Source organism: Apis dorsata, unplaced genomic scaffold, assembly GCF_000469605.1.
Source record: "Apis dorsata unplaced genomic scaffold, Apis dorsata 1.3 scaffold_3, whole genome shotgun sequence".
Taxonomy (NCBI): domain Eukaryota; kingdom Metazoa; phylum Arthropoda; class Insecta; order Hymenoptera; family Apidae; genus Apis; species Apis dorsata.
This window is the reverse complement of record NW_006263306.1, coordinates 138,466-154,830: the sequence shown is the minus strand read 5'-3', so window position 1 is coordinate 154,830 and position 16,365 is coordinate 138,466. Positions and strand designations below refer to the sequence as shown.

Here is a 16,365-nt window from a genome sequence, read left to right as displayed (position 1 = left end):
TTTTTTTTTTTTTCACTCTTAAAATTTCATTATAATTTAATCCTCTACACGATGGAAAGAAATTCTGGAATGAAACTTTGAAAGGAATTATTATACATTAATTTAACATTCTTATTCCAAATGCATTTTATTCCACGAAATTTTTTGTCTCTGCTGAGGATGCACGAAATACTTTTCCACACATCGATACCCGTATCCACGTTAAACAGTGGCAAAAACTAAAACGAATTTTCCCTTCAAAGTCGAAGAAAAATCCAAACTCACATATACGTCTTTCAAGCAGGGGAACATCGAGCAACTTATCCATAAATTTCTCGAGTATACGTTGAATCGAATGGGACTTTGCACTCGGCACGAACGAATCCCGCAGAAGACGGAAAGTTTATAAGACACTTCACCGCGGAAATAAAGGGAGAAAGACGTACGTGAGGGTTGTGCGAGGATAAAAGCCGCTCTATCGTTATTCGTTTCGACAAAAAGCTGGTTTTTTGCCCAACCTACTCGATATCCACCATAAAACACGCACGTGAGAAACTTTCACCCGCTCATACCTTGCGTATGCATTTTCGATTTCGCCATAGCAGGGATTACTAGACGAAATCTCTGTGAAAATTGATTTGTACCTCGTTCAGTGATGCTTCCGAATTTTTCCTTGCGAGATTTTATTTGTGAAATTACAATTGAATAGCAAATAAATTTGAATCTTGTGTCGAAATAATTATTTAACGTGTTCGAAGGGAACACATGGGTCATCCTGAAGAGTTAAGAGTTTTTTAACTTGATTGACGACAGAAATCATTTCTAAAATTCAAATTTTCTGTAAATAAATTTGAATTTCCTCGAATATTCGATCAAACCAATGATTTGTTATTTGATTCTTTTCGATAGATCATCGAGAAGTGAATTTTTTCAGAATTTGTGATATTTTTTAATTTTTCATCTTCTCGTGAAATTTCGTGAGGGAGGAAACTTTGAAAATCTCCTAATTTTTCTGAGAAAGCTTCGCAAGGGAAATCGAGAATTTCAGTGTTCCGCAAAAATAAATTTGAATTTCTTAAAAATCTTATCAAACTCGTTCCAATAAACCGTAGGAAGAGGCTGTTTCGCAATTTTCGTCTGAGAGTTCGGCTCCCAGGTGAAATTAGATTTCTTCGAAACGTTTTACTTCTTCTCTTTTCTCGGGGCCCGATGGTAAGACGAAACTCTGCACAAAGGACAAACTCAAATATCACGTTTAATTAGGGAACGTGTAACACAAACAACGGCAAGAAGTCGCGAGTGCAAATTGAACTGTGGCCCGGTCGCATTTAGAATTTTTACTGGAGACACTGGAGACACTGGAGCCATGTCTTGAAACCCAAGAAAAATCTATTTCCTGCTTGCGCTGCATGCAACGATTATTTTTCAGTTTCAAGTGTTCTCTTTGCGAACAAAAAGTTAGAATAGTTTAAGTTGCTCGAGTCTTAATGAGAAAACGTGTTTCGAATAAACAATCCTGATAATTCGAAAGAATATGTTTTAATTAAGGATCGTGGATATTTATATATGGAAATTCATATTTGTGTCGTGGTGTGATTATAAAAAAAAAATTTATTTTCTACGCAAAGGGATAGAAGCCAATCAATATAAATTATATCCTCTCTGAAAATGACTTGTTTCGTTATCGTTTCAATTGATAGATCAATTGAGTAAATATTAAAGATTGTTGAAATAAAAATTGTTGTTTAATTAATTTTGTTAGCGGAAAGTTGTGAATAAAGGGATTCCTTTTAATTGCATAAACCATTTCCAGAGAATGTAATTTAAACCGAATCCTTTATATATCATAATACATTTTATTTTAGATATTTTATATATTTTATAACGCTACGTTAAAATTTATTCTTCGGATTTTCAGATACGTACATTTAAATTTCTCATAAAATGCATAAAAATCCGCGGCACGATAATTATTCATCTAGCGCAGCATTATGAGATAATTTTCCAACCCTTTCTTGCGACCTTCTTTTATAATAGATCCTTCGTATTTTCATAAAGAGCCGTTGAAAGTCACTTCCGTTTATTTAACGAAAAATCAGAGGGGGGGGAAAAAGTACAACAATAAACTGTAATAAAATAAAAAAGAGAGTCAAAATACAAAGAGATCGTCGTCACGAATCTAACGAAATTTTCTACAAAAATAATTACCACCCACGAGTGTCCAAGAATATTTTACGATCGTAATTAATTCCTCATCCTCAAAATTACGATATCCAATATTTAATAATATCGAACGTGTCGTTATTTCGATACGAAAACGAGAAACATTGAAATAATTCCCCGTATGCATTGGATTAATTTGTTTTTTTCTACCCGAGTTTCATTCGAATCGATGAAAATGGGCGTGGTGGTTGTCATCCTTAATTTCATCCGCGAGGAAAAAATATCGTGATGCAAATTTTCGACGTATAATTCCACGTGGAAAAAAAAATGGGAATGTTTCAACGGATTTTAACAGGCAAGGAAACAAGAAGAAGGATTATTCTAATTAAAAAAATATTTATTTTTTTTTCAAGAGAGAGAGATATACAATATATTCATTATCCTAGACGAAACTCAAATTTATCATTACATAGCCGACACAAGCCGAAATTAGATCTCTCCGCAGGGCGAATTTGGTCAAGAGTTTCTCGTCTTCTTCACGGGGTGTGTCCAATCCCTCCCTCTCCTCTTTTCCAACAGGCGACAACGATGGCTGGCTGGGAATCCAAGGTTGTTTAATTAAGAACTTAATTTCGAACGCTGTTTGTTCGTTTTCCCTTGGTCTTTTTATCGCTCTCATCGATTCCGGCCGAAATTAATCGGGAACAAGGCGTGATTGATGATAGGCGAGAAGGAGGATTAGTTTTTGGGAAAATTGCTTCGAAGAAAGATTCGTAACAAGAAATTCAATGCTTGGTAAAAAGCATTCGGATCGCTTTTTGAAGTGGAATAATTTTTCTTAAAATGGAAGAAAGATGGAGGATTGTTTTACAACTCGGATCGTGTTTTTCCAAATAAATTTTGTTTTTATATTTCTCCTATATTTCTTACTTACAAATTCTGATGATCTGGCATCGCAACATATTATTTTTCATGTTATTTATTTAAACGTAAACATCTTATATACGATAGATTATTTCAAGTTTAATTTCTATTCCAATACGAATTCGACGTAATTCGTTTTTTAAATATAATATTATCGTTCCGTTCCAAGAATCTCGAATAAATATAATATTATCATCGCCTTCTAAGAATCTCGAATAAATATAACATTACCACCGCCTTCTAAGAATCTCGAATAAATATAATATTATTACCGCCTTCTAAGAATCTCGAATAAATATTATATTATCACCGCCTTCTAAGAATCTCGACATAAACGAGACGAAAGAAATAGAAACAAAGCAGACTCGGTTCGAACGCACGCAGAAGCCCAAACCAAAACATCAACATTTCTAGCACGCAATAATCGAGCCGAATCGAAGGAGACGCAGTTAGATCCCGTCCTTCCTCGCGAACGAACGTTATAAACGTTATAGAGCGTGAAACGAGGAACGCGTGTGAATAATTCATCTCTCGCGGAGTGTTTTAACGTAATCTACACCTATGAGCATCAGTCGATTCGAGGATCGATTTCTCGGTTAATCCGTGGAATATCGGAGAGACGCGCCGCCCCAGATTTCTCCCCTTGGAACTTTTGGAACCGGCTGGACAGCGTGCCGCCACAGAAATTTACGAATCGTTAAAACAACGTTAACGTGTTCCAACTCTCTCGCAAAATAAGGATTAGGGGAAGGATTAAGGAAGAACGATTAAAACGACGATGAAAGTGCGTACGAATTTTGAGGGATTTTGGAATGAAGATTTTGGAAATTGCGATTGTTTAAGTATTTCTTTTGTAAAGGTTGATATGAAGAAAAATTGATTTGTACGTTAAAAAATAATTGAAACGAATAAAGGATTGATTTATCGTAGTACAGGAGACGATGAAGTTTTGTGAATATTTTTTTATTTAGATTTTTATTTAGATTTAAACATTATAGTATATGTATTATATAGGAAATTAAAGATAGTTTTCAATAGTTACATTAAACAAAAACTCTTACAAATCGAATTATATCGAGTATAAAAATTGTTCTCGATTTGCTTTTAAGATTCAAAAAAATTTCGAAGAATTAACGATGATAAATTTGTGAAATTAAATTCAATAATTTAATTGATTAAAAAGTTGTAATTCGATTGGTAAGAGAAATAAGAAACGAAAATATATTATCTAGCCGCGGAATCAAGCTTGGACACCGTCCCATTCTTCTAACACGGCAACTGTGATTAATCAAGAAACCTCAACGACACTTACTTTAAAAAGAAGAAGAGAAACGATATTTCCAGCGACTCTGTTGCGAAGCATGGATTGTTAATCACGGCCGACATCGTGAAACTTGACGATGGAAGAAATTAAGTTCAAGCCTCTCTCGTTTTCTTAATGGAATAACGATCGTTGTAATTATTGCCATCCATGGGGATAGAGACAGAAAAAATCGAACTTATTATATTATTAAATAACATTAAACCATTTCCTCTTCTTTCTTATAATTAATCATCTCTTCGATATATATCGAAATAATTTTTCAAAATTAAGAGAACGCAATTACTAGTAGAAGAAATGAACAATATTTAAATTATCGATATTGTTCGATAAGCAAGTAATCTTTTAACAAAAATAAAAAAAAATCTGAAGATTTTCATCGATATTAAAGGGAATTTGGAAGAGTTGGAAAAGCTTCTTTGAACCGAATTCACCATGGATTATTAGCGAGATTAATATAATTCCATTGCACGTGTTGGAAACGATCGTTTTCTCGATCATTTAAAATGACATCATTCTTCCCCCTTCAATCGAATTTTTTCCGCGGGAAAGGGAATGATTTATCGCTGTACCGCAGGATGTAAAGAGTATTGGAAAAGTTTCACGAGTTATCCGTTGAAGAGTTGTCGAAGTATCGAGGAGTCGTGATTAAAAATTGATGATCGTTGGGAACACCGAGGAGGGTCTCTCGACTTCCTTTCTTCGGCGAAATGGAAAAACACTCGATGAACGACGATGGAAATTAATGGAAACCCGTTCCTCCGCGCGAAACTGTTTAATTAACGAATATTTTTCGGCATGGTGTGGTATGTGGAGCTCGCACCGCGTCGTCGCAATATGTGGGAACGAACGATGGGGAGAAAATCCTCTTGTTCATTTATACGGCTCGTAAATTTTGCATGTGATGGACCGTGAACCAAAACGGGATAATTGTGAAAGCGGTTCCGTTTTTTAAAATTTGAACAATGCGTCGCGATACGATTGTATGCAAATCGTGAAACGAGTGTTAAATATAATCTGGCGGTTATATTTAATACAATCTGATGTTTAAACGTTTCGTAATTGCAGAAAATCGTATCGTTATGAAGTGATGTGTGTTTCTGTATCGAATACATAAATAAATATAATTTTTTTTTTTTTTATGATAAGAAGAGGCTTGTATGAATGGTTCGAATGTGTTTGAAAGAGTGGACGAGATTTGAATAAGAATTTTCGAAAAACGAAATGGGATTAAAAGGTAGAATTTTTTTTTTTTCTTTTTTATTTTGAATAAAAGTCGTTACGTTCGGTCTTTCTATTTCGCGATGCCTGTTACTGAACTTTTTTAATGACGTAACGTTGCTCTTTGAGGAAGTTCGTACAAGAATTGCATACACTCGTAAAGAACTGAGGAAATTTAAGTAACATTTGAAAAGAAGAAAGAGCGAATTTAGCCAAGAGTAAAGTCATGACGTAATAAATAAAATAAGAAAATCATTCAAGTTAGACAAGTGAAATAAAACAGTTTAACAGAATCTCTGTGCACGATTCTTGAATACGAGATTATCCAAAAATTATAAATATCTAAATTTTTTATTCAAGAATTGAACATTTTCGAAAGAAATTTATTATATCGTACAATATTATACATATGTACGAGTCTTAATTATTTTCAAAAGTATTTTGCCCTTTTAATTACAACTCTAAATTGTAATTAAACACTATATAAATACAAATTACAAATTTTCAATTATATAACAAAACCCATCAGAATAAATATCGATAACAGAAGCTCTCGAGGAATCGTTCCAACATCTCGATTGAATATAACTCAAAAAGAAGGTACACTCGTCACAATAAAAATCCATAAAAATCTCGAACTTAGAAGTTTAACCAAAGCTTCGTATAAAGATAATCATAGATTGTGTTTAACACAATTTTATTCAACACATTTGTTACCTCGAGTCGTTGGAATGGTTGTTCTCGACTTGACCAAGTTTCCAAGTTTTGGCTCCAACAGCAGAACTTGTTTTACCAGTGATGATACAATGTTGGAAAAAATTTCATTCAAGAATTCGGATATTCAGGAAACAGAAAGAAAGGAGGAAAAGTTGGTGAGAATTCACAACAGGTGTTATCGCTTTAAATTTCACGAATCAATTTCTGGGGGAAATGTTATCTGTGGTCATTTGTGTCCGACCAAGTTTCAACTTCTTCTTCCGATGGAGTTGGGATGTTCTGTCCCGCGAGATCGAATGGAGAATAAAGATTTGTTGTATCGGTCTCGCGAGCCTCGCGAAAAATAACTGTTCCGAAGAAATTCGCGGCGGAAGATTGGAAGACTGGGAGCTATTTGATTGGAGTGCACCGAAGGAATAAAAGTATCCGATTCGAAAATGTAATTTTTGAGGCGGTGTTGGATAGATCGGATTGTTGTTGCTGACCATTCCGAAAGAATTCCTTTCCAATTCCTTCAATTCGAAAGGGATTTTGACACGAGAGTATGTGAACATTTTCAACTAGTTTAATTTAATGATCAATCGTATTATATTGATATAATTTGTAATAATATGCGAATAAAAGTTAAGGAATAAACTAATCAATCTCTTTACATTTTTTATTTTTATTTGATATGCATTGGAAAAATTATTATTGATGTATGGATTATCTTTCTATGAAACATTTTCCATACTGTCTTTTAATTGAAATTAAAAATGGAATTAATTAATCTCACTTAATAAAAAATAAAATTCGCGAACAATTTTAGTTTATTCTTTAATTTTTGTTAATAAATATTTGTGCCATTATAATATCGATTAAGAATTTAGCAATTAATTTCATGATACATTTTTTCCTTCTATCTAGAATTTTAATTTTCACGATTGATCAACAAATTAAAAAAACACTTCGTAAACACTTGAAAAAACAAGGAAGTGTACGGTAAATTTTATACATCCAAAAAAGAGAATTCTTCTGGTTTCCTTTCGTTTAAAATGGAGGAGTACGAAACTCCAATATACATTGCAGTACGAGCGGAAAATAAAAAAAAGAAAAAGGATTTGATCTCCCCTTGAAGAAACAGTGTTCACGATGAAACAACTTAACAGGAAGCCTTCCAAAGGTTGTTCACGATTTAAATTAGAAAACTGGTTTTGACGGTGGCTGAGAAAACAAACCCCTTATTCTCCCGCGTTCGTCCTCGAACTTGTTAAAACAGCACGAAATCTCGAGCGGCTTCTCTCGCCGTGGAAACCGTATAAACTTGCGAACGAACTTCTTTAAACTTTTCTAATAACATCAGTCGAGAATTTCATACCCCCTTCACCGGTTGACTAATAAATCACGCGACAAAAAGTAGGAAATTTTTGACGCGGCTCCTCTATTCGATCCTCTCTCGCGCAAATTTTTTTCTTCTTCCGCCCCCTCCTGAAAAAAATCCCTAGAAAATTGGCATTCCATATAATTTCCCTCGTCAAAAATAATAACTATATTTTCCTTATCGTTTAATTGAATAAAAATAAATAGATTCCACATCCATGCTAATCCAAATTATCTCGAATAAACTTTTCAATTATAATTCTTAACTAGTAGTTGCAACTTTTCTGAGAGAGGCTCAAAAAAGCAATATTAAAAAAATGATTAAAGATCATTAAGAAACGTGAAACAGTCGTTAAGGGAAGCTTTCAAGTTCGAAAGAGAGAGAGAGAAAAATGCTTGGCATAAAATACATCTAGGCGGCAAAGTTCAACATCCGCGCTTGCACCGATTAAACTCTCAAACACGGAGGTCGGTGGAGAGTGAATTTGGAGGGTGAACGCTCGTTACTCGGAGAGGAAGGAAGCGGATGCTGTGTAGAAGGAACCGGAAGTGGCGCGTGCGGACCTTGGTTAAATCGCGTAATCAACGTCCCCGCGAATATTCGACTTGCTTTTGGCGGCGCAAGGGGGAAATTTCATTCGTCTCCGGTCGGCGAGCTGCGCCAGCCTCGAACCATAGTAGACATAATTACACGTCTGATTAAACATTACAATTGCAAGTCGACCGAGATTTGTCACGGCCGTCTGCGGCATTGCGGTTGTCCCCTGCAGACGCGTCTCTTCCATTCTCTCTCTCTCTCTCTCTCTGCCTGTTCTCGAAATACTCGTTGCTGCACCTCGAGGAGACTACCGAGTGGAATGGAGCGAGAAACCAAAAAAGATGTGGAGGAGGAAAATGTGGAGAGAATGTGTGGTGCATTGATTTTGGAAATGTTGACGAGGAGGTAAATTGAATAGAACTAAGTTTAATCGAGTTTGATGCGCATTGAAGAGCGTGCATTGAAATCAAAATTCGAATAAATTGAGCAGTCCTTTCTTACAGTGGAAAAAGCTGTAAGAAGAATGATTTTAAAGTCAGCCAGATACTGCATAAAACGAGAAACTTTAAAATATCCTATCTTTGAGTTAGATTAAAAATTTCATTTCGCTAATTGTCCGGATAAAATTTTTAATTCCGATGTTTAACATTCTCTGCAAAATTGCAAAAGTTCTTGTACTTTCTTTCTTGTAAAATATTCAAATAATACTTCTCTCTTCAAAACTATAGAGATAAGAATTTCGTATCTCGTAAACGTTCGAATAAACTTTGCGTTTCGAATATGAATATTTTCTTTACAAGATTAAACGACATCTTATAGATAGATGCAAATTTCTCTTCCGCGATCAAAATCGAATCGTCAAGAGGATGTCTTGGTGCCTGGTTTTTGGCGGTGTCCGTGTAACGACATTACAGGTGTCCCCGTATTAACTCGCGGTGCAAACATTGTTGCGTTGCAACAGCGTTCATAAAGTCCTGTGGGATCCCCGTGCGAGGTTGGAATTTTCGGTACGTATCGTACAATTGTGGTGTTCAGCCCCAGTCCACCTGAATTTTCCATCGGAAACGTTTCGAATCCGCTAACGAGTCGTGGGCGAACCCCGTGACCCCCTAATTGCGATACACGCGTGAAAGTAATAGGCTCGATCCGATCGCTACTCGATATTCGAATTTGTAGAGTTGAACGAATTGAAATATTAGCACGTGACTTGGAGGGCGTGGATATTCGAATATTCGAATAGTTTTCGAATGGTTAGCATCAGTAATTAAAGGTTGATTAAGAATATTAATGTTAATATTCGGAAGATTACGTTTAAGATTAGGAAAATTAGGAATTGTGATAGAAATTGTTGCGTCGAAATTAATTTATTTCGTGGGTCGACTTTTTTAACTCGGTTTGAGAAAAGTATGCGGGAACGAACGAGGATCGAAATTGTTTGAAAATACGATACGGATATTGATTTCAATCTGATGAAAAGTTTAGAAAACATTGGGAGAAAGTTTTAGTCTTAATTAAACGCTAACCTGAACGCGTCGTGACCGCGGAATTTCATTAACGTTCAACCACGCGAAAGGAGACAAACTCTTGGAAATTAAGGTGGATAAAACGTATCGAACGTTTAAGTCTATTACAAATATTATTGCTCGCGTTTAATTGCAATTAAAAAATTGCAATTCGAATAGATACGATTCTCTTTATATCGAACATCGAAAACAATTTTTGTTCTGCATTTTTAATACCTCGTATCTTCTACGTTTATCATTTTTTATTTTATAGAAAATAATAAGAAAAAAGAATGATCCAATCAAAAATCGTGTTCAACCCTTTGTTTTCAAAAGTGACGAAGCTGCGGACAAGATTTTAATCGTGCAATTTCGTTTGTTGGTTGCGTAGAAAGAAGATGAACGGGATGGAGCAGATCCCTGAAGGTTGAGAGCGAGCGGATCCTCGATATGACCGGCTGCTGCAGAATGCGGCCGACTGCATCGGCGCTCGGCGTCATCGCCATTGTCTCCGTCATGATCACTGCCACATCGTCAGGTGAGCATTTCACCGTGTTTCGCAATTTTCCTTTTTTATTTTCTCCCTTTCGCATAATTTGAATTTTTTGCGATTTTATTCAATCCTTTGTAAACAACTAACTAAACGCTCTATTATGAGAATCGTATATTTACCGCCAATAATTTCCACCTTATGTTTTTGTTGCATGTGAGGCCATTTCCACATGGAAAAATAAAGTAAGAACAAATAACAACGAAGCGTAAGAGCAAGTGAGAAGAATAGAATCCCTTTCTGGCGTAAGAATCGAATGGTTTCGAGTTCTTCGTAAATTGTAATATCAAGTCTCCAAAATGTTCGAAACAACGTTTAACGAGCGAAAAATTGGAAACTTAATAGTAATCAAGATTAGAAAGTAGGACGATATATTCGCTCCTATCTCTCAGCAAAAATGCGACGAATTTCGATCGATCGCGATGCTATAATTCGCCGGATAGAGCGTTCTCATTTATCGGTTTTTGTCGATGCAGTTCGCAAAGTCCGCCGAATTTTCGCGAGGGACGCGATTATTTACTCCCGTCGCACGTATCGTCGCGTAAGCGATTCCGTTTGGACGGCCGATAAACGCTTTGACCGTTTACCGTGCTCGATCGATCGAATGGGGGGAAAAAAAAAAAAGAAAAAATAGAAAAAAAAATAACATAACACGAGAAGAGATCACAGTTTGTCGCTTTTTATGACACGGGCTGCCGGCCGGAAATAATCTCTGAAATTCGTTTACGCGCAAACAACCCGCCTATCGAAGATCAATCGCAGCCACCGTTCAAAATGAAATGTTGTTTCGATATTTTGCGACTGAGTCTGAGTCAAATAATGCAGTCGTTATATGTTTTTTTGGTATAAAAAAAACTACGATATTTTTTTTTTATCACTGTCCATTTCCAAGAAATCGATAATTCTTCGTCGATCATTCGATTTTCAAGATTTTTTTTTTTTCTTTTTGTATACATTTCGATGGAGTGTGGATATCGCCTGTGCACGTCTAGGCAATCGGATTAGTCGGCAATTGCTTTGAATAAAAAATTGTAATCGAAAAAAGAGTAGAGTTACGATACGAACAAATTTTAAAGATTTCTTTTCGTATATTTGATGATATACGAAAGGTGTAATTGTATTTAACACATTTTTTTTGTACTACAAAGGTTTGCACGTAGGCAATTAGAATAGCAATTGCTCCGGGTAAAAAATTATAATCGAAACAATGAGGAACAATGAAGAGGTATAAGGAATTTCCAATTCGTTAAAACATTCGTAATAGTTTTAATTAGTTTATGAACCAGATTCGAACGCGTGTGTTCTTAGAACTATCCCAAATTACCTCCAATGTGTACTTTAAACTTTAGACAAACTCCATAACCATGCGATTATTTTATTTCAAAGTAACTAATGTATCCAAAAATTTACCCCATTTCCCAATTTTTCCTCTCGAATTTGCTTCATTTTCGTTTGAACTTCCAAAAACAATTCTCGATCCACCGTTTTGTTGCGAATTGGTTCCAACGAATTTTTTGAAAAAACTAATCTACGATTCTCCGAACGTCCATCCAATCCCAAAGCCAATTTCCGCCCCTTAAAAATTTCCTTTACACCAATTTCCTGCGTAATGTATAATCACACCGTCCATAACATCGTGATAAACATTTTCCTTCGATCCATCCACGGGGGGATATAACGAAGAGATGATGGCTAAAAGAAAAGAAGCAATAAGAAAAATCGGTAACGAGGAGAAAAACATGGGCAGAGGAGAAAGAGGTGGCAAAAATAATCCGCGAAATTCAACACGAACTCGCAAATCCGGATCCGGGCAAATTATGATCGATGATCATACCGGTTCTACAATTAAACCAACTTGCGTGACCGATCGTTCGTGCTTCGGCCGCTAATTACTCCAAATTAACGCCGCTCTTTTTCGCTCGTCCATCGTTTCTTTCCACGCGTTTTTGCACACACAACAACGCTACTTGTGCAACTTAATCTCCGACTCTCGTTGCGAGGAAATTACAGCGTAAGCGCGCGCCTTCCATTTCCTATTTTCGATTGCTACTCCTTGATACTGGATACATTTGAAACGTGGAGTGGCGAATAGTGTTTTAAATATCGAGTAGCGATTTTTTACGATTTCTTTGACAATGGAGATGGCCGATGGATAAAATGTTTTTAAATGTAATGACAGTATTTTAAATATCAAATGGCCATATAGATATATAGATCTTTTCGAAATGATGCTTTGACACAGGTTTTTTCGGCATATTTTTACGCAAATATTTTAAACATCAAATGGTTGATCGATAATTTCCGCCAATTGATATTTGACACTGTTATTCAGAATATTTAACAGAATATAACAGTATTTCAAGTATTAAAAATTTACGTTCGTTTAATTTTTATACGTGACATTATTCATTCTTCAAGAAATATTTTATAATATTTTTTTTATAACTGTCCATTTATGTTATTTCAAATATTTACGCGAAATATGGTATTCAATTTGTTCGCTTTGTTTGAAATGCGATAAACATTTCGACCAAAAGTTCGAACAAAAACTCGTGTATTTATATTTATTTTTATCGATCTTCGCTAATCTCCTCCAAATACAACTTGTCGTAGTGGCTGATAGAAGAGTAACGAACATCTTCTCGCGATACGACGATGCTCTTATCTTCGCGTTCCCACGTTTTTCTTCCCACACACTTTTACCTTTCTATGCGACGCTTAAAGTTGGCTGGAAACGTAACCTCGATAAAGATGGAATATTCGGAGGGGAAGAGAATTCTATCGGTCGTTGAAAAGCTCAAGATTTGTAAGGGAAATAGGAAACCGGGAAAAGATCGTGGGAAAATCGAATGAAGTCAGCGAACGTGCGAAAGAATTTTTCTCCTTTATCTCGAAGGAAGATGAGACTCCATGGAATTTCCTTCGAAATTATAATTGACCTAAAGTTGTGTCGAAAATTCCTTGTATGACAACGATATACCGATAAAAAAGAATCGTGAGTCAATCCTTTCATCCAATGGAAATAACAAAATCCCCGATACATTTCCTTCTCTTCTGTTCCCGAAATTATATTGAAAATTAAATCGAGGAAAGAAAAAAAGAAAATCTTCAAAACTTTCATACGCGCGTGAAATAATATTTTCCTCGAAACGAGATTTAATATCCTCTTATATCGTATCTTATAAATCTGATTGTTCAACTGACTTGGTACGGAGACGAAGTATCGAAGTGGTGAAGATATAAACCGACTCGAAACATGAAATTTCTCTGCTAGAATTTTATAAACTACTCTAAAAGTCTACTTAACCATCCTCGATTGCTTCCTCTTCCCTCTCTTTTACATTATTTCTCATCGATCTCGAACGACAATAAGCTTCTTTAAAAAGAAAACGGAATGGAATAACGGGATTAATATCAAGAGAATAATAGTATTATATTATTATCGTTGATAACGCGTAAGAATGAAGTTTTTCCGAGGGTGGCGATATTTCTTGGACGGAAGGGGGAGCATAGGAAGGGCGGAGAAATTAGATAGGATGCATTGTTATCACAGGCGACGGCGGTTGGAATTTTTTCTGGCCGCCGCGCCGGCTATTTCGTTCCGGAAGTGCATTCCAACGTTGGCCATAAAAGAAATGCGACGAAATTTTAATCCATCGCGTTATAATTTCCACGTTAAATGGCGCGAATTTCCCGCGAACGTATGCGAAAGAATATGCGCGATAAGACGGACTACTTCTGTGCGAGTTCCGGTTGTTCTCCGGCGAGCGGAAGTGGAGGAACGTTGATGGAATTAATTTATGGAAAGGAAAAATAGTTTAATGACGGTAAAATTAAGGAAAATGGATATTCATTAAAGATCATAAGCCCTCCTCTCTCTCTCTCTCTCTCGACCCTTCTGTTCTGTTAAGTTACCCCTTAAAAATTTACAGAAGAGCGGGATGACGTTTTAACGAGGAGATTAAAATGACGTTTTAACGAGAAGAATGTGGACGAAGGAGATGGAAGGTTGAAGTGGAGGAACTTATGTATAATAACGATCTTTAAACTTTTCTAAAATTCATCTTGACAAAAGAGAAGACTACTTTCTCTTGGAATCTACTTGTACGAAAAATTGTCGAACATCTTGATTCTTATAATTCGCAACAAAATTTACAAGCAATTTCACAAGTTTCGTTGCATAAAAAACGGAGGGGAAAAAATAATACGTGAAATAAAAATTCCCAATATTAATATATATTATTCATAAACGCGTATTCAATGTAATTTCCATTCTCACGGATGCAATTTTTATTCCCTCTAGAGGGAGGATTCCACTTTTAATGATTTCTGTTAATGCTGTTTGAAACATTGATGCCACATCGTATCCTTATTCATATATATATATATATATATATATATAAATTCCTCTCGTTCATTGCGTACATTAAATCCCTCATTTCCGCGTATCTCTCGTTAATTCCACGCGTCACAGTCGTATTACAATTTTCATTAACCGAGGCACAATGCGGCGAAGAACAGAGATACACGTAACGTGGATACGAACAAAAGAGAAATTTAAGGGAGGAGAGAATACGTGCTCGCCGAGATAAGGGAAAAAAGGAGTCGATACTTCTCTCTGCCTTCATCGTGGAGGGACCGTCTCGCGAGATATCCGTTTCGACGTGAAATTACAAATGACGCGTATCTCGGTTGAAAGTCTCGTGGAAAGTATAGAGTATAGGGTTGCCCGAGGGCTTCGATATATTCTCTCCTTCTCTTTCTCCTCTCCTTGTTATCGCTCGAGTCACGCACAGGCAAAGTTACATATTCATGGAAACGCGGGAAGAAGGAATGTCGCTTTCGTCAGGAACGTCATTCTTCGATGGATGACTGAAACACGCGTTCTAAAGGAACGGATGCAACAATGAGCACTTTTGGCGGAAGAACGTTATATAAAACGACGTATATTGGATACGGAATTTAAGATTGCCGGGTATCGAGTTTGCCTTTTGGAAATATTTTATTATGATATAAAAAATAGTTCAAGCATCGATTCTTGGAAGTGGAATCTGGGAATGAGTTTCGAAACTTGATACCAATACGTTAATTATTTCGGCACGTATCGATGCATCATGGATGACATCTTCTCTCCTCGTTTCAATTCCCAAAAGCGTCTCTCACTCAAGCGTGCATATTTGACTGCGGTCGATTTAAATATGCAATACTCCGTCCACTTAACTTAATCGAAAGGATCTTCCATCCTCTCCATATACGCAAGAAGAAGCCAAACGTATCGATCCTGAAAGAGGAATCTTCGAACAGAAACTTCGAACAAACCTTGCGATCTCTGAATATTCGATGAGAAAAGTAATCAAAATTTGCCTTTACTGACCTCCTTTCTTCTTCTTTTCAGAAGCTGGCAACGGCGCCGTCGAGCCCAGCATCAATCACCCTGTAGTAGACGAGGAGGACCAACGCGTGCAAGAGGACGAGGCGACCGCGAACGAAACCGATGACCTGGCCGCGGTCACGCTCCGCGCACGCTACGTTGACGACCCCACCGACGAGGCCCCAATTGCCGCCAAAACTACGCAGCTCTCGGAGAAACCGGCGAACGTCTCGCGATCATCCGAGGAAAGCGTCGTGGAATCACTGCAGAGGGATCAAAGCGACCTGCTGGTATCCGTCGCGGTGGCGGTCGTGGACAACGTCGATCCGTTGGGGTCAGAGGGGGAGGGCGACAGTGGTGGGAGGAGCAGGGTGCAGCAAGCGAGCAAGGATTTCGTCGCGTCGACCCGGCCGAGTCGAGTGGAAATCGCGTCGAGTATCGGCTCCTCGGGGGTCGTGGACCGGTTGGACGGTGTTCAGATGGAGAGTGAGGGTCCGTCGAACGTGGAGGAGCGCGGGGAGAGTCCGTTGGGGGGGTCTAACGTGGACAAATGGCGGAGAGGTGGCTTCACGACCGTGTCCATCCGCGAGACGATCTCGACGGCGGGGACGGCGAGGCCGATCGAGCGGAAGAACGTGGAGGACATAAGGGCGATCTCGTTCCAAGTGCCTGCGGTTGTCGAGGAGGTGGAGGAGGTCGTGGACAGGCAGCGGGGCAACG

The 16,365-nt window shown here is 37.2% G+C and overlaps 1 protein-coding gene across 1 annotated transcript in view; it reads left to right on the top strand.

Moving 5' to 3' along the window:
- The window catches only part of LOC102670730, a 221,668-nt gene that overhangs the window by 168,525 nt on the left and 36,778 nt on the right, over positions 1 to 16,365 (top strand). Inside the window, exons 3-4 of the mRNA XM_031510434.1 lie at positions 10,116 to 10,262; positions 15,670 to 16,364. Coding sequence (XP_031366294.1) covers positions 10,175 to 10,262; positions 15,670 to 16,364 — 783 coding nt within the window. The 5' untranslated portion in view covers positions 10,116 to 10,174. The remainder of the gene's footprint in view (positions 1 to 10,115; positions 10,263 to 15,669; position 16,365) is intronic.